At 33.7% G+C, this 22,706-nt stretch overlaps 1 protein-coding gene and 1 long non-coding RNA gene across 2 annotated transcripts; one reads left to right on the forward strand and one right to left on the reverse strand.

The window, feature by feature from the left end:
• Window positions 1–441: 441 nt before the first annotated feature.
• On the reverse strand, window positions 442–3,056 carry LOC121122978 (2-oxo-4-hydroxy-4-carboxy-5-ureidoimidazoline decarboxylase). The gene is made up of 3 exons (XM_071890456.1): window positions 2,972–3,056; window positions 1,456–1,743; window positions 442–826 (listed from the first exon to the last, which is right to left on the reverse strand). Exons 2-3 carry the CDS (start codon window positions 1,723–1,725, stop codon window positions 545–547), a joined length of 552 nt encoding a protein of 183 aa, XP_071746557.1. The 5' UTR covers window positions 1,726–1,743; window positions 2,972–3,056; the 3' UTR covers window positions 442–544.
• A 17,794-nt stretch (window positions 3,057–20,850) lies between these two features.
• Window positions 20,851–21,891, forward strand: LOC139906090 (uncharacterized). Its single transcript, XR_011781344.1, has 3 exons — window positions 20,851–20,958; window positions 21,028–21,084; window positions 21,152–21,891. It is a non-coding gene; the product is annotated as an uncharacterized lncRNA (long non-coding RNA).
• The last annotated feature ends 815 nt before the right edge of the window (window positions 21,892–22,706 follow it).

Here is a 22,706-nt window from a genome sequence, read left to right on the forward strand (position 1 = left end):
TAGATTATCTTATATAATAGAATCATTCAAAAATGGAAAAAACCTCTAAAATACGTCATGAGGGATCTATTTTATCTTTTTTAAAGACCAACAGATAGGATTTGGACTGGGCTGCGGTATTGGAACCCAATTCAGTAGAGTTGCAATACTATACAACGTCTTACCCCGCTAATACAAAAATATAAAGTGTATTTTGTTTTCCACTGTCAATTTTCTGCTTCTTTTCTCCTAATTGGTGTTTTGAGCTTTGATTGGTGCATTTTAAATTGCTCTTGTTAATCTTTCAAAAATTCAAACAATTATTTTAGGATCATTTCATAGCCTGAAAGAATTATCTAACTACCAACTGATTTTGTGTGTATTGTTTTTGTTTCCGTTTGTGTGAAATGTTACGATAAGGTAAAGTTAACAAAATGTTTAAAAATAGAAAATAAATTTGAATAATTTTTCATGATTCAAAAAAATATTTATTTATTATATTAATAATAGTTAATCAATAATAGGTTAGCCTCAATTAACTTGAAATATCTTTCAAGCCGACAGATCAATAAAATCTTACAAATTGAATCAGTTTAGAACTTTCATATGTTTTAAAAATATCTTGTATGCGAATTTTGCAAATTTTTTTAACTTCCTCAATTCCAAAATGTACTCCTTCTTCATATGAATGATTATATCCATCTTTTATTTCTTCCAATGCGGAATCAAAGGTGTTTTCTCTAACACAAATAACATACGGAAACCCAAATTTATTCATGAACTTTCTATTCAAGGATCGTAGTTTATCAAGGGATTGCTTGTCCACTCTTTCGACACCCAAATATCTCTGAAAGGACTTAAGCTTTAAACATTTAAGCAAGGCAAGCATTGTTATTCTATTCTAAATATCATCTTAAGAATAGTAGGACTATATGAAGAACTTGATTTTTCCTATTATAAGTTCATCATAAAAATAAAATGAAACATTTATTTCTATTTAATAAAGAAACATCTTCCTTTAACAAATATTAAGAATTGGTTTTACTAATAAAGCCCGTTGAAAAATGATTTATATTTTTAGAAAGTTATTTAAAAAATTTAGTTTAATAGAAATGTGAATATTTTTTTTCAAAAATTGACACTTTGCGTAATTGGCATATTATAAATTCAATCCTAAACAACAACATACCATGTCAAAATTAAAAGGTTTTGTGAGGAAGCACGAAAATTAAAAAATGTGTCATTTTTTCTCCCCCAAACAAGGAACATTTGAAACCACATAATCTTTTTATTCGACATGGATAAATTTTAGGTTTGAGGAGTATGATTAGCAAAGGTTTTAAAAATAAATTACATCTACACGATGTAGATGTGGTAACCCGCCACCACCGGTGATTTTTTTTTTAAAACAAAATCCCGAGCAATACTTAGGGTAGCCCTGTATTTAAGAAATATTTTCAATTGAAGATTAACTACCTGATCATTTTTGCTTTCTTGTGTGTGGAATCTTAATTCTAAGCCCAGTACAGGATAAAGATATAACATAGCGATTTTATGCTCAAATGAAAGATTGTCAATCACGTCATAGAAGTATTGAAGTAAAGTTTCCTTCAAAACTGGAGTTCCATTCAGTTTTTGGTAAACACAAGATGCAATCATATTATTTCTTTCTACAACATTTCCAAATATTGATTGAAATATTTCAAAATTATCCATATTTGACTCCATATTTTGACAAGTTATCATTTTGAAAATTACCAATGGCTAAAAAATAATATAATTAGGTTCATTGTTACTTAAATTATGCTACCAGGAAAATTGCCCAAATCAAAATTCACCGTAGTGGAATACATAAAATTTTAAACTAAGAATGGTTTGGAAAAAAATAACAATTGAACAACAATTCTTTTTTTTCATTCTTCGAATTTTGGATATACTTTATAAGTTTGTCCGTACGTCATTCTTTCTATCTCAAAATTGGATACAGCGACAGAGGATAGTTGAAATTTATTTATTGCAACCTTTTAATAAGTAACTTTGGTACGTCAAGTGCAAAGTATTCCAGAAAGTAGTTCTACTGTCATGATTCATGGTAGATATAAGAACAAGTCGTAATGTTTTAGATAATTAGATATGATCTCCTCTGGCCTCGTCCCTCAGTCAACGGATGGACTCCGAGAGAACTCACCTCCTACCCTCCTTCAAATACTCCATTAGGGCCAATTTCATACAAGTTACAATTTAAATATGAAATGAAGAACTTGCAAGTGACGTCCTTAGGGGCATTTGCACATTTTGTTTCTATGAAGGTGGGGGGAGGTACTAGAGATGTATCGATCCTCATTGAGTACGATGCCCACACTCCATTCCAGTTTCATTTGATCATCCATCCTTTGTGACGTCATTGAGTGGGTTTTTCCTTTGTGATATTACGTTATATAATTGAACAAATTAAATTACTTCGTAAAAATATAATAAATTTGTTTTATATTGCATTACTATTAAAACATGGATTGGAACGAATAAATGAGGACTGACACAACACTAGCCAATATTGCCATTCTTCTTTGGCAGGGAGCTTTTTTGACCGAAAGTTTTTTTATAAATTTTAAATTTGACAAATAACTTGTTTTTAGAATAGACAAAAAACTATAATTTAAAATTTGTAGACTTGAACTTTTTAAAGTAGAAGGATGACTTTATATTGCTATAAAAGTTTTTAAGTTTTTGTAAAAGTGGGGTTGGACAATGTGTCCTACAGTTCCTATGTTCCTGACCTGGAGAAAGACAAGAAGATGAAGAGTAAGACTCCTTAAAAACTGTTGCTGTGTTGTGATGAAACTATATTCACTTCTGATGTAGTCTTCAACACACACAACGACCGCTATATCAACACCAAGAGGATGTCTTTCCTAACATCAAAGACAAATTTAGGACCAAGAATTAGGACTATGCTTACCCTTGAGGGATACAAATATTATTGAATACTTACCTACTAAAATATATAATAAATTTTTGGTAGTATATACACGAAAATACAATGAAAGTTACAACTAATTTGAAGAAATTCGATTAAATGACAATTCTAAGTTATTGGGTGAATATATACCAAAAAAATTGATGATGTGTACACTTTAAAAAAGATGCATTTTCTCGGCGTGTAATCAGTTATTAATTATCAAAACTGGTGTTTATATAGGATTTGCATTGTTTATATTTTTTAATTGGGTCAAATCATGTCTAAAATAATTAAACTTTAATGTATAATGTTTATCTAGTTTTACATTTGGAGAATATGAGTATTATTGCCCGTGGGTAAACCTGCTATATGTAATTTAAGACTTCTTGGAATGCTTGATGTATGGGGAGTGAACTATTATGTGTATCTTTAGACAGTATCGAAGGCTTGATCTCATGGTCAACACTAATTATGTCTTCATTTCCCTTATTTTTATTTAAGGGTACATTTTTTGATACTATTTTTCATTAAATATCACAAAATCAAGTATTTTATTTGGGATGTCATAGGTTACACAGATTTCAAATATATTGATAATGTCATATTTCTTATGAAACGGTGCAAAAAATAATTAATAATTTATTACCTAAATTATATCTTTATTTCAAAGGGTAAAATCATCGAGAAAGAAATATATTGAAGCGACAAATCGGGAGATATCTTGAAATAAATCTCAGCAGGGATCAAGAAGGAGGTCAGCTGTTGATTCTTATACTATATAAGTATTAGTCTTTACTATTAAGTATTTATAAATTATTTTTATTTAATATTAGCACGGACACGCTTTCTTAAAAATAGTCAATGAAACAGGTTGGAGAGTTGATGAGCGAGAGCTCATCCCTTCCTTTTAGAAATTCCGGTTGATCATAGATAGGATATGTAAACATAAGTATAAAAACTACTATTTAAAAACCATTAATTACTGTAAAATAGAAAAACATTTATAAACAAAGCACTAATATAATATATATTTTTTCCGACCATCCATCCATCTTTTCCTATACACATTTGTCGGTCTATTCTTCCTATCTGTGAAGTATTTGAGGAAACGGATTGATTGTTCCATATCTTTCTCAAAATCGCCTGTGATCTCCTTCCCTCTGCACCGGATCGCGTAGAGTATCGAGAGGATTCTTACTACAAAACTCTCAATTTTCTGCAGTTCGCATGCCCACTCGACGTCGTTATGAGCCAGTCTAGGACGTCTAGTTTCATACCGTACTCTGCAAGAATGTTTCTCTCTACGGGCTCCCAAATACCTTGAATCCTTGAGCACTTGTAGAACATGTTTATGCTTGTCTCCGTTTCTAATCCACGGATGGAGAAACTCTTCTACGTTGCATCTGAGTGTGACTTATCTAGAAATAATGAGGAGGTGGAGATTCGATAACGGAACCATTTTTGACAGAGTTCATGAATGTATTCATCTACAAGTCTTACAGGAATAATTATATAATGGGTAAATTTATATTGTAAAGCCTCCTTCTTTTTTTTTTCTGTCAATTTGATGTAAATATAATCAAACCTGCCCCCCTTTTGACACTCTTGAAATTGCTAGATATAATTTACCACGTGAAAATACTGATTTCGGTACATATAAAGTACTTCAATTCAAATATTTGACCTTGAGATTTCTTTATTGTCATAGCAATTGCTAACTTGCCATTATTCCTTCTTCAACCATATTGAGGATACATACTTAGATTAACTCAATAATCCTTTTCCTAATTCCCTTTTTTAGTTCGTATATAATATACGTTCTCCCTTTTTTCCTTTGTACAATAATTCCGTGTTTGTTTGTTTTTTTGTTCTACATTTTCGAATTGATAACCTGTACCTTAAAAAAAATGCGAAACACAGGGAATTAATCTTGTTTTATGAAAAGCCCAAATAAATTACAAAAACCAAACATGCCTTCCGAAGCCCAAGAATCTGGTCTGATTAGAATTAGACTTAGCTTTAGATACTTAACTCAAAATTCTGAATAATTTTTATGTCAAAAGTCTGTATCTATCTCCGTTTTTGAAACAAATGTGCTTTTATCATTGTTTTTTCAAGTGGGACGTACATCACACACAGGAATTATTTTAATACTATGTAGGATTTTAGTTTTTACTTTTTACTTGTAAAAATCCCTTGATCCTTGTATTTTTCTCATTGTCTTATTACTGATTTAATGGATCCATAATCTGTAGTGAACCTAGTCATTCTCATTATATTTGTCTCTTTATAAATAGAGAAATGAAGAATCAGTCATTTTTTTTAATGATGGAGGACCATGACGTAGTCCTTCCGTTGATAATATAAGTTGTAATCACCTCCATCACTCCAAGTGTTCCTCATTTTTTTTTAATTGCCTCTGAGCATGAGGCCTTTGAGTATATCAGATTTTGATTCCTCAGAGGCATCATGACTTGTACACATAAAAAGTATGTGCTATGGTCATATAAACATCTCTATATGACTACGATGACATAAATTGTGTGGTATATTTTGTGTGCAACGTGATAGATAGCATAATTTGCTATTAATTTGGATGGTACGAGAGTTGTGGTACTCGAGTCTTTGTATCATAGACTTGGACTCTGTGCATGATGAATCACTCAACTCGGTGAAGATAGCATGAGGACATGGAGGCATGGGGGACAATGAGTAGTCTGGGAGTCTTAAATATAATTTGAACTCTGAAAAAGTGGACTCAACAACAGTACTGGATGTTATATTCAAATGAATTATTTTTCTGTTAGAAGTATTTAGTTCATCTAAGGATTTGTGTGTATTGAGTGAAGAAGAACATTATTATCAAATATTATTTTAGGAAGAAATGAGTTAATTAATTTTAGATATACATCTAGGCATTGATAATACTAAATTTATGTAAAATAGATAATACAAATGGCTTGAATTTCTATAAATAATGTTTTTATTTAGAAAAATATAAGCACGAAAATTAGAATATGATTATCAATTATTTAAGACTTACTAATATATGTTCAATAGAATTCAGATTAAAGTCATTTAGTTTATAAAAAAATGTAATTAGACCATGATCAGCTCTTCATATAGACGTCTAGTACGAGTTGACTATAATGCCGATGGAAATTATAATATGTAATATATATATAGTTTGAATGATAGGATCGTATTGCCTTTAGAAATGAAGACTCAACATTTAAAAAAAAATACGAGTCTGGGAGACGTAGTTGATGATGGTAGCAAAAATCCCTCCAAAGGACTCTTCCAAGAAATAATAAAATATATTTTTTGGAACTCGCAATCACATTTCTTGGTAGTACTGTAAACCGTGAAATTAAATTTACGTAACCCGGTCCAATGCACCACACTCGTTGGTTATCTAGAGTGTTGTATAATTTAAAAATTTGGTTATTGAAGTAGTAGTATAAATTAACTTCTAAAGAGGAACGAAGATTACAGAAAATGTATATCTTTATCGTCCAAATAATTTGAAAGCATGGATCTCCATTCCTACAGCCTCAGATGCTTATATTAATTATTTGAATTTGATGAAATCACTACATAATTATTCCAAAATTACAGTCCATTTTCATAAACGGCATCACCGAAACTATCTATTCATTCCACTACTATGTTAATTTTTTTGTTCATTTTGGGATATTGTTTTGGCTCATCATATTATCAATTTAATTAACTCAGCTTATCTAAAAATAATGAAGAGTAGGGTTAAGATTGAATTACAATATTGTTCTTCAATCAAATAACATCCCTACCCATTCCATTTTTATAGCAGCTGAACACTCTTCTAACAAAGGTTAGAAGTAGTCTGGTTAACATTAGTACACAACTTTTTAGATGACGTCACAACGGAGCCAAGTTCGGTGTTAGTGACTTTTGTTAACTCATATTATTCCAAGAATTATGTCTTCTTCTAGAGGTACTAGACATATTTGTGCTCTGCCAACCTGCAAAAATCCATCAAATGTTCACTAATTTGGATTCCCAACACAAGATTTGAAGCTCCGGGGACATCGGGTTTCTAATTGTAAGACGTTGGACAAAGTCAATATAAAAAATGGACGGGTTTGTGAAATCCCTCTATTTTCTTCTTTCTGTGTACAATTAAATACCCTAATGAATAATAGGAGAGAATTTTAGATGGAATTGAATGTTTAGAAGTTTCAAAACATTTTGAAGATTTAGACACTTTTCAGATTCACACAGACGTCAATACGCTCCAGCTAGAAATTTTCTAAGCTTTCAGAATTCAAAGTGATTGCTCACACCAGGGTTTTTCCTATATTGCCGGATATTTTTAGCAAAAGTTTACATCTTTATAACCACATATTGGACAGAAAAAAAGTGCAACAGAACCTTATGTGCAAACCTTTACCTCTTGGACTATGCTTGTTTCTCGGGGAGGTGTTACCATTCCTTCGGATGAATTAATGAAATGTTGGCAAGAATTAGAATACAAATTCCAAGAATTTGACAGTATTCATAAGGACAACTAATAGACAAATGAGCAAACGTTTTAAAAAGGCTGGTGTGACGCCATCTATTAAACATTGAGAGGTTGCAGGGTACTGTGATTTGTTTTATGTTTATGTAGGAGGAAAAAAATGTCCAATTTGCAGTTATTAAGAGGCAGTTGAATAGTAAAGATGTGTAATTATTGATATACTCTACAATCAGTGCCGTATGTCAGGAAGATTTTTCGGTCCACTTTACAAGGGTGAACGGTTGATTTTCAGTGGTGAACGTGGGATATTTAAACAGGGCAAATGCTACAGGATAGATTAAATCTTGCAAGAATATCGTCCAATGGACTGTCTGACCATTATTTTCTTCAGGCAAACATTGGGAAAAATAAAATGAAAAGGAAAAACTCTAGACGGAAAGTCAATGCCGACCTATTCATAAAGGAATGAGTATAATGGAGTATAAAATGCATGGTGCGAGAATGAGAGAAAATTTTTGAACTATACAATTAAGTCAAACAATTTAAACCTCCTTAAATATTTTTAAAATAATAACGGATGAAGATAATGAACGAGATTATAATATACCATGAAACGGTTACATCGACAGAAAATAAATTATGTTCACAAGTCTTGATGTTCTTAACTCGCATGTATACGTGGTGATGTGTTTGAAAAAAATGCATGTGTTCTTTATCATGATTAGAAGAAGAAGTTTTCTCTTTCCTTGACGCAAAGGTGTCAATCAAACTGTCCATGTCTTCATGGAGCACCTTGTCCACCATCACCCTGTCCATGTTCAAGAGGGTGAGGGAGGAGAGCCTCTCCTGGTCCATGGTGGTCCTCATATGGTTCTTGAGCCTTCTGAGACAGGAGAATGACCGCTCCGCCTCACAGCTGCTGATGGGCATTGAGGCCAGGATAACAATCACCTTGTATAGCTCCGGCATCAGGCGGAACACTCCCGAGCTTATTAACTCCGCAGCAATTTGTGACGAAACCATGTCTTCTGTGTCAATATCTGCCTAGACAAACATAAATTTTAAACATATAATGCAAAATGAAACATTATAATATTAACCTTGAATTGCTGGAAGATTGCATGGTCTGACTGGATCTGCTTGAGTTCAAGTCTGTAGTGCTTGGCGACACGCTCAATGACACAGGTCTACACGTTACTGTCATTGACGATTGCAATGAGATCCATTGTGATGTTTGTATCGTCGGTGGCAAATCTGCTCTCAAGCTCTAATACAATCTTATTGATTGCAACATCGAAATGTGTTTCACGGAAGTAGGATTCAGTTGTTCCTTTCCACTTTATTCTCCTTGGAATCTTCGCCTCCTTGAATTCCAAATCAATTGAGTCCTCCTGGTCAAATACTGATTTCATCTCAGACGACTTCAACTCAGCAAGTTTCCAGATTGATTCAAAGATTTTCTCATTCTTAAGATCTTCAAGAGTCCTAATCACTAGGTTGACGTGTTTCCGGGCCTTTGATAGGTCAACCTTTCTGCCTTGAAGTTCATCTGACAAGCTAGATGTATGTCTGAGGAGTGTCTTCAACAGTTCAATGCCGAAAACAAATTCTTGACTAAAGATGCTGTTGAGCAGAGAAGTTGCTGTTGAACTCGACAATGTATCTTTATCTTTTCTCATTATTATGAGGGTCTTCATGATTCTGACTATCCCTAGAGATACAGCGTGTACAGCATCGTAGCGGAGACTCCAGCGGGTAGCAGACTGGTTCTTCAGGGGCATCACCTTGGCATGCTCCTCATCTTTACTTGTTATCTTCACCGACTTGTAGATTGCTGACCTCTTTGGTGACCCTTGAATGAAGTTGTATAAAATTTGTACTCAGGGCCGTACGTCAGTATACACACAGTGGGGCTGCTTCCTTCCACCTGGCGGCAAGACCCTTCTTGATGCAGGGATATGTTGGAGGCACCGTCCGCAGTCAGGGAGACAGTGCGGGCGGGGTTAAGGCCGAGATCCTTGACAGCCTCGTGAAGCTTCTCAAACAAATATTTGCCGTCAGTCTGGGTAACTTTTACAAACTTGAGGAAGCTCTCTTTCTTGATGCCTTCACTCGTCAGATATCCCAGTGACAGACTGAACTGCTCCGTGTTTGACATATCTGATGTCTAATCAACAATCACAGACAAACCAGTAGTCATCATCGCCGGCACAAGTCTTGACATCTTCAATTTATTTTCCGTCACTTTGGATGCTCTATCAGATCATTTTGGATGTCAGGTGAAGTCCATTTGGCAAAACCTGCCCCAGCTGAACCAAATTTTTTGACTTCGACCTCCGGCTTACCTTTGAGAATATGATTGTCGTGTGAACGCAGGAACAAAAGCTCCAAGAAGTTTCCTCGATTGTTTTCATTAGATTCTGTCAACTTTTCTCTTGTTTCGGAATCGCCCCTAAAAGCCAATCCTTGAATTGCAAGGAACCCAACAGTTTGGAAAAGATACCTCAATTAAGCTCGCCACTTCACGACTTCCTCAGCATGTTGAGACTGAACATGGCCGAGAACCGAGGTATTCTTTCTCTTTGATGTGAGGAAATTGATCCACTTTTCCATGGACAGTTTGTGTTTTTTGTTGTTAGAATGAACTTTCAACGAGGAACTGTTTTTCCATGTTTTGAACTCAAATTTCCCAAGGTTGGAAATGGAAAATTTGGAACAGGCGGAACACTTGGCTGACTTTTCAACCTCGTCATATTCTAGCCACGGGAACTTACGGAACCAATCATATTGAAAGTCTCTGGAGTATTTGTCATCTATCTGAGGACTGTATGTTTGTAACTTGGGCTGTAGAGGATGATCTCTCTCGACTTTAGGCACAGTTTCCCGCTCAGTCTCCACTCTGGTTCTGGTTTGGATGTCCTTCCGCTTTGGCTCCCGCCCGGTAAGTATCAGGTCACCCAGATGGCTCGTGAAGACGACAGGGTACTCTGGGCCTCCGTCCACAAACTCCATCTCCTCAGTCTTGCTCTTCTCACCTCCCTGGACATTGTAGCTAGTCTCAGAGTCCTCTGCAGAGGGAATATTGTTGTTGTTGACTACAGAGAGCTGCTTGGGAGAGAAGATTGGTCCGATATCGAGATTAGGAAGTCTTATTCCATGAGAAATCCGTCCGCTGGGGTAATTTGATGAGTCGCCATTATTTTCTGTGTCTGCAGTAACTTTCTCTTCAGCAGAAACGGACTTTTAAGATCTTGGTTCAGGTAGTAAGGCCTCAACTGGAGCAGAGTCATCGGAACAGGAGGAGGCAGTGACTGAGGATGAGGATGTTGCAGAGGAAGTTTTCTTAACAGCAAAGTTCAATGTTTTCTGCTTCTTATGATCAATTTTCACTTGATACTTGCAGCTGGGGTCATTCTTATGGAGTTTAACTTTGTGAGCATTAAAGTTGTCCTTCTGTATTTCCTTCTGACAGATAGAACAAATCACCAACTCTCTGTTAAAATGCGTTTTCCGCTTCCCATGATAGATTTCTGATAATTAATAAATTACTGCAACAATCCACTCTAAAAAGTACATAACTATTATTTATGTGCCTTTTAAGCAGTAATAATTTAATTTATCTTGTATTCAATGAAACAAATTCTCACGCTCTTAAATATTTCAAGAGTACTCCATACGAAAAATGTTGTGTGCGTCTTTTTTTTTTTTTTTTTTTTGGCTGTAAAGTACTTCACATTTGCAACCAGTAACGTTAAATGTAATATCTAACTCAAATATCCACTCAATGTGAAGTACTTTAAATCCATACGAAAAATGTTGTGATATTACGGTAAATTACAGGATTTAAATTCAAATTTCTGCGATGAATTGAGATACCCGAGAGTGTTAACTGTAGTTTAAACCCTCCGTTTTATCTATCTGACTTAATTTGGCCCCAATATTGTCTTAGAGATATAATTTATTAATTCTATAAATATGCCGGTGAATTTTGGCTACTTTAAGTACAATTTGTGGTGCCTCCTAAGGATTAATCAGAATCATTTTTTCATTTAAATGAACTATAATTTGTTTGAAAATGTATTCCATATTCAATTTTGAGAAAAATTATCTAGCTTCCTTTTGGGTGGACGTGCTACAAATATGTAATTTTATTATAATGACTCAGTATTATTATGAGTTGGTCATAAGTTACATATATATAATAGATTTTAATAATTAATTATGACTTAATTCATCTATATTTACATACCTATATGATTGGTGGACGGTTGAGTAAGGTTTTTTTTTTTTTGGTCCGCTGAAGCGGACAAAGCGCAATACTGACGTACGGCCCTGTCTACAATTGGTGGAATTGGCTGTATATGGCTGATATAGGAAGAAAGAATGGAAGTGCATTTGAGTATAAGTGTAAAAGATAACGAGTGTGCAGTCGTGGATATTAAGGCCCCCGAATTCATTGCCTCAAAATTAGTTGAAAACTCATTAAAAAAGTAAAAAAAACACTAAGGCTAATACTACGTTTTGTCACGCTTTAGCAGCTTTGCCTTCGTCAGTGGTGTTGAGGCTCATTGAATAAGATTTACTCAACGATTCCTATGAGCGTCTTAAAAAGCTGTGTTCCAGGTATTTCGAAAATCAAAGACTGAGTTTTTCAAAGAGCTGTCTTAGCCAAAGTCGATGAAAGGGAAGCCCTCAGAATACCTAGAGGGGGTAAGACTTAAAGGAAAAAAATTACGTGTGTCTGAAGACATAATAAAACACAAGTTCTTAAAAGCATTGCCGGAGGTTATTAAAATGGCCACTGCGTCACAAGTAAGTCTACCCATTGAAGCTATGATATCTCATGCAGATTATCTGACGACTCTTATATCTTCGGGAACTGTGTCTGCCATTGGAGGAGCCATTCCTAAGAAGGATACGTGTAATTTGTTGGGACTAGCGCATTTTAGCCCCAGTCAACGTCTAGTTGTCTGTCGGGCATTCCTATTTTTTCGAGAGCAACCCACAACATGTAGGGCATGGTGTCCATGGCCTACAAAAACTAGAGTTCGCGTGTTCCCTCCTTCTAGGCCATCTAGCTGATCATCCGCTCCGAATAGATATCAGGGAAACTGAGTGGGCAAGTCGCTACAGTGACAAGTGGTTTGCCTTTAATCAAGGTTGTTACCCAATTCAATCTTCGACAGATGAAACACTTTTCTCTGATTGATCGGGGAGCAACTGTTTCTGTGATTTTGTGCAAAAGTGCTTCAATTGTTACTTCACCACTTCAATTATCAGCAGCTAATAGAGCCTCAATTAAAGTTCTTGGGAAAATAAAATTAAAAGTGTAAATTGGTAAATTAAAACGGACATACTCCTAGACTTTCATCATGGCAGACATGGCCAGACCCATCATCGGGTTAGACTTTCTCAGAAACTATCAATTTACGATAGACTGTGGAAAAGGGCTTATTAAAGACTCTCAGACTTGACTTAGTGCCTTCAGAAGTCTAACTGAAAGACAAGAGAGTCACTTATTCCACATAAAGGTGGAAGTTTCTAACCCTTTTGTGCATTAACTCTTAAAAGAATTCTCAGGTCTTGTGTACCCGAAGAAAATTTGTCGACCTATTGAAATTTCTATTGAAACTCACCATTCAATCGATACTGGAGATAGCTCACCTACTGGTGATAGAGCGAGAAATTTGTAACGTGAAAAAAACTCTAGATAATCTATAAGAAGCAGGTATAATTACACAATCCAAATCTCTATGGGCATCTCCACTTCATTTCTTTCCGAAAAAGGAAATCGGTGTTTGGAGAATGGCCGTAGCTTATCGTAAATTAAATGCTGCCACGACTCCAGATAGGTATCCCTTACCTAGAATTCCAGATTTGAAGCCCCTCCTTAAGGGATCAAAAATATTTAGTAAGATAGATTTCAGCCAAGAGTATTACAATATTCTTTTAAAAGAGGAACATGGGAATAAGATAACTAAAATGACTCTAGTTTGATTGTACGAATCTTGCTTTATGCCCTTTGCCTTAAGAAACGCTGGGGCTACCTTTACGAGGTTCATGAATGCGATATTTCGGGAGCTTGATTGTGTATATATTTTTATGGACAACATTCTTACTCATTCAATATCGGTAGAGATTCATAAACACATTTTAGGGATATTTTTGAAATCATGAAATCCTACAAACTTCGTTTTGCAAAAGAGAAATGCTGCTTTTTCAAAGAGGAGCTTAATTTGTTAGAATTGACCTTATCATCCAAAGGTATTCGGCCACCTAGCCCAAGGTTGACGGTATTATATATCTGTATTTGTACAACCTAGTGATCTCAGGAGATTTCTGGGAATGGTTGGATATTATAGGTATTTAATTCCTCAGTTTGCTAATTTAGTATTCCCAATAACACGGATGGAAGAAAGAATTTATTTTCGTCCGAAGAAGCTTGATCATCTTTCAATGATGTCAAGAAAGCCCTCAAAGAGTCTACATCTCTCTCCATTCTTAAGACCTTATGAGCAAATATTTCATTTGGTTACTGATGCATTGCAATACGCTGTAGGAGCAGCTCTTCATCAACTTATTAACGGTCAATCTGTTCCAGTACGATTCTATTCCAAGAAACTTATTGACGCTCAAAAGAAGTATTCCACTTATGAACGTGAATTGTTCCCGGCATACTTGAGTGTTTTATATTTTAAACAAACCATTGAGTGTCCAGTGGTCTTAATTTTTACAGACCTCCCCCATTGGCAGAAGCTTTTCCAATCTCTAAGGAAACGAAATTGGATCGTCAACAAAGGTATCTGAGTATAATTACTGACTATGTATAAGACATTTAATATATCAAGGGAATTGATAATGTGGTCGCCGATTGTCTTTATCGTCCAGTATCAAGTCTAGGTGGTACTAAAATGAAACCAACCGATCTTTTATCGTAACTAAATGCTCAAGAATCTGAAAAGAAGGCCTTGGCTGATTGGAATATCTCAAAGATTCTGGTCATTTTAGGGAGATAGGGCTCAATAGACACATTAAGTTAAAATGCCACATATCGACAGAGACGTGGTTTTCTTATTTTCCTTAGGATTTAAGGAGAGAATTGTTCAACTCATTTAACTCGATATCTCATCCTGGTTCAAAGGCTTCTATCAGAGTTATCAAATTAATATATTTTTGGCCTCGATTACATCAACAAATAAAAGAGTGGATCACCCTATGTGAGGGTTGCCAGAAATCTAAAGTCAATAGGCACACCAAAGTTGAATTGAAATAATTTTACTCCAGGGGGAGGTTTCAGACAGTACATATCGACATCGTAGAACCTCTACCTCCATGTGTAGTTCCTGGATAGTCATTATCGGAGCCGATTCGATATTTGGTGACTTGTATCGATAGAGCCACCAGATGGATGGAGGCGGTTCTGTTGATTAACATCGAAGCTAAGACAAATCGCACATGCGTTTGTTGGAGCCTGGATCTTGCGATTTGGAGTTCCTTTGTACGTGGTTACGGAAAGAGGAGCACAGTCCGAATTGCAGTTGTTCAAAAGATTATCCATACTTGTTGGCTTTGAAAGGAATCGTACAAAAGCATATCACCCTCAAACTAATTGTAGGGTGGAAAGGCAGCATCGAACACTAAATTCTTTATTTATTCCACAGTAGAAGGCTTGGATAACCGCTTTACCCCAGGTTTTGCTTGGAATTCGATTAACACCAAATTTAAATAATATATATCCCTTCACCGCAGTTACTGCTACAGATATGATGGTTTCTCTATGGCTAATAAACGTGTCGTTGGAAAAGTCTGATCATTTGACTTACGATCATTTAACTGAATTGGCGATAAGGTTTCATTATATGGATTTTCAAATAATCTCAGAGGGCTCTTGTAATGCATCTAAGGAAACATTCATTCCTTCCGCCCTTAAAGAAACGGAATATGTTTGGATTAGAGAGGATCGAGTTAGGATACATCTACAGGCACCATATATCGTTCCTGCCAAAGTGATATCTAGGACTTGTCATTTGTATGTTGTTGGGTTTCAAAACAAAAAGAAAGATAATGTCTCCATTTAAAGGCTGAAGTCAGAAAAGAGAACGAAGAGAGATTTACTGGAAGAACGTTTTCAGAATAAAATTTTGGACAAAGAACCGATGGAACAGAGAAAATATCCCAAAAAAAAACCCTCGGTATTTTGTATACTCTGCAACTTAAAGGGAAAGCTATGCGGTGACGTCATCTGTTATCCCATTGAAAGGTTGCGGATTATAGTAATTTGTTAGATGTTTATGAAGGAGGAAAAAGAGCGCCAATTTGTAGTTAATAAAAGGAAGTTAAATATTAGAGACGTGTAGTTTTTTTTATACTAATTAACTCTACAAGGCTATCTGATCTTCTTGTTGAACTTTATCCTAAATGGCCTAAGGAATTGATTGTCTCTTTTGGGAAAACTAAGACAAGAATAAGAGTACATGGGTCAATTTACGAATGATTTATTACAAATATATATAGTAAATGAACAGTTAAAAAAAAAACCGGATTTAGAGTGTCAAGGATTGTGTTTACATATTATTGATTTATTATATTTATTTGAAAATTTATGTTCAGACCTATTTATCATTAGAAAAACCTTTAATTAGAAAAAAAAGTAGTACCATAATTGTTGGTGGGTAAATTTTTACACTGATAATATTATGTATTAATACAATTTGTTTGATCTAATTTCTTCTTAAATTAGCTGTTCTGTGACGTCATCAAAATAGCACGTACAATTGTAAACAAAAGCAAAAAATATCTTATCGATACACCTTATACACATATAGTCACCTTACTTCTACCATGCAGTATATTAAAAAAGAGATCTGCAATAAAATGCCCAACTGCCATCCAAAATATAGTATACCCTCTACATATATGTTTCTTTTTCTATAGGTTAAATAAATTCAAAATGTGGGGAATTGTGAGAATGTTAAATTAACAAATCAACCCAATAAAAAAAATAGACATTCATTGCACGATTACTACCTTAAACATGGCTGTCAATTGATTATAAATAGGAAGAAAAAAAATGAGTGTTGATCATTGTATAGAGTTGTAGATTAAGTTCAATAAAAAAAAGGAGAAATTTAATTTAGGGTTTTCTTTTTTATAGTATAACTAAATTATTAAAAATTTATATATAGATATGTAAAAGTAGAGGTTAAAATCCAGTAGAATCGTTAATTCTTATAGTTGAGATCATGATCGTAATCTGTCCTAGGACATCAGTAATTCTACAAGTAGAGATTACGATCCCGTTTTATCCTAGGGCAAATTAAAATTTTACATGTGGGGATAGTAGCACTGAATATTTGAAAAGGTTGCATGTTTTAGAAAATATGACGCAAGTCATACAATCTATGGTACCGTGACCCGTAATTCCATTCCCAGTAACTTCATTCTGTGTCTTCCTATTCCTAGTAAATTCATTCCCGGACATTTCATTCCCACTTTGAAGAAGGATATTAAGTGACGTCATACGGTTTATATTTCTACACTAGTTGGTAGTTAATATGTTGTGCTTTAGAAAAGGTGGCTTTGCCGTGGGCAGTCGGTACTGGAGATTAGTGATGGATGGGAGACGGACAAGAATGATTTATGCTGTTTATGGATTAGAAATGACGTCATGATCAATGTTATGTAGTGAGAGAAATGGAACCCCAATCCATCGATACTATTTATACTTTGGGAAATACAAGTAAATCCCGTCATTACTACTCCTCTTCTTCATCGTCTATTAATTCTATCGGAAGTTGAGTCTGTGCAGTTTCACCCTGGTAGGCTCTGCCCTGGGAAGTTTCACATATATTATAGCATAAATGGACCTTCCACATATAATTTAAGCTATTTCTTTACTTCAATTTGAAGTTACTTGTAATTAATTAGGAAATTATGGTATTTGAGTAATTAATATGAAATAATTATTGTTTCTTATTATAATGAATTCCAACCGTTTGATATGTTCTATGTTAAAATGTATTAAAATTGAATTAAATGCACTCATTCTACACTACCGAATGCAAAAATGCATTACAAATCACTTCAATAAGGGGGAGACTAATTTTAAATCTTAAATTATATGTGGAAGATAGATCAATGCTATGATATATGTATGACGGCAAAACTTCCCAGAGCGAAACTGCCAAGAGCGTAACATCCTAGAACCTTACTCCTACTCCTTCTTATCTATCAGCAATCATCAATTTTATAATCCCCTTTTCTCGTCCTTCCTATTTTCACACTACAAATCTACGTAAGCAATAACCAGTGATGGGCAAGTTAACTTATGTTTTTTAACTAGTTAGGTTAAAGTTAATTATAATTCTATTTTTTTAATAAGTAGTTGAGTTAAAGTTAATGCCGATTTCTATGAAAATTAACTAATTAAGTGAAAGATCATTAGGAGTTTATTTTTGTTACTAGTTAAGTTTAAATTAATTAACTTTAGAGTAGTTTGAGTTATATTAACTCATCCCACCTTAGTTAAGTTAAAATTAATTTCGATATTAAAAAATAACTATTTAAGTTAGTTCATTGAGAGATTTATTAAGGCTCTATAATAAAGATTGTACTGTTGGTCTCTAGAGCTAGGATTTTCTCTACTTTTTATTGAACAATCAATAAAAAAACACAAATTCGAACTCTCAACAACTTCTGCTTCGAAGTGACAAGGCAACGCACGAAAAATTAACGAATTAAATGGAGGTCAAAGCAAGCTAAAGTTGTAGATTTTTGAGTTTTATGTAATTTTAAACTATATGTAAATTATAAAAATATTCGAGATAATATAAAAACAATTTGATGTAGATTTACCCGCTCCAAAGTTTAGTAAATAAATAGTGTCGACACAGTGTTTAACTAAATTACCGTAGAACCAGCGGTCATTTCAAGGAAGTTCTTTTCGTTTTTCAACAGATAATTAAAAAATAAATATAACTGTAACTAATTGGCTTATTCAAGTAAAGTAAAAGTTATAATAATGCAGTTTAAAAAAATAAGTTAAAAGTTATAATAATGCAGTTTAAAAAAATAAGTTAAAAGTTAATTAATATGCCCAACTCTGATAATAACTCTAAGCAAATTGTCAGAGTCCCTCACTCCCTTCTCAGGATCACTTACACCCCCCTGCTTCAAGCTCAACTTTGGATTTAATCCTACAAGTTACAACAATCATCATCATGCAAAGGATCATGTGGGACTAGTAAAAGATTTCTAAAATATATCATTCAACTGAAATGTTTTAACAAAAGAATTAGATCATCAAAAGAACTGATTTACTATAAGAACTGAATCATCAAAAGAACCAATTTACTATAAGTACTGAATCATCAAAAGAACTGAGTCCGTTATAGATTATTCGTATTTGGTACATTCAGGTAGCAGTTCAATTGAGTTTACTCAAACCATTGAATGAAAAAATTATTCCATAGCTGCTTCCCTGAGCATCTTAAATCCCATATAATAATCAAAAATACCGTGGCCACCGGTTGTGCAGGTTTCTTTAACTAAAAATTATTTATGAATTAAAATGAGCCCTTACATAAATGTTGGGTTAACTAGAGGACAAGTTAAAGATGCTATATCTTTATTTAAGCGATATGGAAGTCTTAGGATATAAGGAATGTTGAACTAAGCCCAACTTAAGTCAGCCAGCTTGTATTCCTTAATACTAATTTAGATTAAATGCAGTTTGATCCAAATGAATACACTAATGCAGTAATCAATGATACACCATACTTTTTAAATGTATATTAAATAAATTTATATCTAATAATTAACAATTTAATCTTTAAAAATTTTGCTATATTGATTCTATGCATGTTCTTTAAATATCAGTTTGAATCATTCTGAAAAATAGTAGCAAATTATTCTTAGATGGGGGGTAACTTAGATTTAGAACTGATTCAGTGAACAAATCTTTTTATTCCGTTCACTAAAAGGAATCACAATTGCAAGTATTAGAAAAAAACATGATTCTCACGGAAAAAAGAAAAGAAATCTGGAATGAAAGAATCATTTTTGTACAATATTGCAATCTACAATACCATAAAGGATAAGATTTGGCGGCATATTTTCGAAAACAAGCAACCTCTTCAAATATTCAATGTTGTTATCTGCATCAGTTATATTTTAATTTGTCCCAGGAGAGAATAGAATTATAATATCTACTAGTATGTATTGATTCTTTTAGTACAGATCATGATCTTTACTAGGAGAATCAACGATTATACTGGATTTCAATCTCTACTGTGACATATCTATATATTAGACGCATTGTATTCACTTTCAGAATTTTACCATTATTTAAACAAATATGCAGGCTTGTTATCGGAGTGTTTTCTGAATTTAAATCAATTGCGATATGGCGATATTATATCGCTGATCGTAGTATCACAATCGGTCCTGATGTTTATATCACTATATTGCAACAGAAATAACAAAAAAAAAAAAAAAAATGCGATCCCATCAATTTGTACAACACTACATATTAGCTTATTTCTCTCAATTCAAATAAGGCTCTCTTACTGAAGAGACTGAAGAAAATACAAAACAGTTCCTTCTTGAGGAAGACCATCTTATTTTAAGATCAGCCATCCATCCAGCTGTCTTAGGATGTGTAAAAAGAGAGTAACTTCTACACAAAAGTCCCAAAAAGATGGATATGGCTAAGCAGGAAGTGGAAAGATACCTAGCTGATGACTACGAAGGTCTGAAAATTATCTTGGCCTACCAATAGGTCAAAAAAAGTATGTCAAAGATGCAATGTCGTACTTCCGTGTAGTGCCAGCAGCGATCGTTTGTTCTCCAAGGCCAAACAGATACTGAGGAGAACTTTACAGAGGCTGAGAGACGACAGCTTTGAGAAGCAGCTCCTGTTAGTGTTAAATAAATAGATAGAAGAGGTATGATTTATTTAGAAATTTTCTTCTTCGCCGGCAGTCTATATTTTAGTTATTTTCTAGACATAATTTATTTTTTTATTATAATAAAATATTGTAAATAAATACATTTAAAAAAGGTTTATAAATCGTTTATTTAAGTTAAAAAGATATATTTATTTATAAGTTTAGTAATAGGTTTTAAAAAGTTGTATATTTGAATATGATTGCAATTAAATTGATCGCAAATGGCCTTGATTGTTATATCGCTATATCGCAGTGAATTTATGATCGTGTTTTTTGATTGGATCTTAATTTTTTTCCTGTTTGCTCACAAGCCTGCAAATATGCTATTAAAACTGGAAATGTGTTAAATAATAACTTGTATAAAAAGACGTTAATGACAACTAAGGATTTTGCTAGTGATGTGTTTTCTCAAGCTAATAGTCTGTAAAATATATTATTAGTACGACATCTAACGCTACAACAAGGGAGCTTGTTCTTCTTCCTCTCTTCTTTTCTTTCCTATTCTCCTGTTCAGTACTTCTTTTCTGCTAAAGAGTAATCTATGTTTTAGTGTGCATATCTAAGAATTCATTGAGGTATGTTACAAAAACTTTCAAATTCATTTTTTCCCCCGTTTTAAACCTGTTTTAACTAATGCATGTCAGGGACTGGGAACTGTCCAGTGATTTAAGGGATTTTGCAACCGAACGAAAAGCAATCAGGTATTCTTTAAAAATAATAACCAACTCAGTCCTAAAAATTCTTATTCATTATTGACTTTTCCATAAGCTTCAGTTAGTATTGTAACCTGATTCTACTACTCGTGGGCACTGGGACCTATAAAAGGGTATGAACAAACTGACAATTTAACTTTACTTCTTGATGAACTATTTACTCACGCGTTGGGCCTTTCATCTGTTGGCATAGCAAGCTGTTTACATAGTTAGGAAGTAGACTTGCTCATTCATCCAACCAGGAGCAAGGAACTCTTGACGAGATCTGGGGATACGGTGACTGTGAACAAAAAGTAATGATAAATTAATCTTGGGTGTCTGTTCTATCCGTAGTCCAGCTACCACACGAAGTCTGTTCCGATTCAAAGAAGGAATCCGTCAAAACTTCAATCTTTGATTTGAATTGTATAACAATAATCAATATTTCATATTTGTATTTTTTTTCATTTTTAAGAAATAACTGTTCGAACTTCTAATTTATCAAAAATGTATCCACATAGTCTGTTCAAGCACTTTATGGAGAAAATAATTTGATTGGCTGTCTCCATAACGCCTGGCTACCAAAAGTATGTGATTGATTGGAAATGTATGAATCTCACGCAATTTTGTGAAACTTGAGAGCCCTGACCTTCGTATATTGGTGAGATATTTTTACTTGTTTCAAACACCACGACATTATTTGTAATAAAAGAAAAGTAAAATATTTGTCTACAAAATTTGACAGATAAGAGATCTATCCGTACAAAAAAGTTTTTTTGTTCCATTCCGTCCGACCTACTGAACAGTCTTTGATAAATGACGTTATCATAGATATTCACGGGTAACATCATCATAAATAAATGATCTATAATTTTAATAGGCCTATTTTATACATAAATAAGGTTTAAATACATAATGAATGCAAAATATTGACGAGTTTTGAATATACTTTTATATATGTTATTTTTCAAACTTATGTATAAGTGTTTTTATTGATTCTTTATCTTGTTTGGCACTAGACACAAATCCATTTTTAAGCTCAAAAATTATAAAAAGTGACACTTTTCTTCAGACCTTCAAAACTTATTCATCATCAATAATAATTGCTTATACTATAGAAAAATATTCAATGTTTAATTTTTGAAAAAGACGTATTTTAAAAATTTCGTCAATGAAATAATTTCTAGCAACTACCGAAAAGTATTTAAAACATTTTTCGCTCATTAAAAAAATATCATTTAGTGTAAGTTTCTTAATTTATAATTCAAATTAGATTTTTTTTTTACTGTTGCAATCGTACCTGACTACTCATATAGTAAAAGTATTTGACTGACAGGTTATTGATTGGTATAATATCTCATTAGATTCAATCTAAAGGGGATACAGGCAGGTCGTTCGATTGAATCTAAAGAGATATGATTAACAATGATTTTTTTGAAACGCAACCTTCAGTCCAACCAATTATCAAACTAAAAAAATAAAACCAGATTCTGGAAGCTTGAAGGATTTTGATTTATATAATGTAGTAAAATCACATTCAGCATCAATTAGAGTCTCTATACGAAGTTAAAAGGGCAAGTAGGTCTTCACCATTTCGGCCGTTTGCAAATCATGAAATTTCTTCTTGATCC

The sequence above is a fragment of the Lepeophtheirus salmonis genome, chromosome 8 (genome assembly GCF_016086655.4).
Source record: "Lepeophtheirus salmonis chromosome 8, UVic_Lsal_1.4, whole genome shotgun sequence".
NCBI classification, from domain to species: Eukaryota; Metazoa; Arthropoda; class Copepoda; order Siphonostomatoida; family Caligidae; genus Lepeophtheirus; species Lepeophtheirus salmonis.

Excerpts from the sequence above, each read along its gene's own strand:
- LOC121122978 (XM_071890456.1), bottom strand. The coding sequence starts at position 1,725 with ATGATAACTTGTCAAAATATGGAGTCAAATATGGATAATTTTGAAATA. Across the intron at positions 827-1,455 it reads AAGAAAGCAAAAATGATCAG|AGATATTTGGGTGTCGAAAG; the intron begins GTAGTTAATCTT and ends AAGTCCTTTCAG.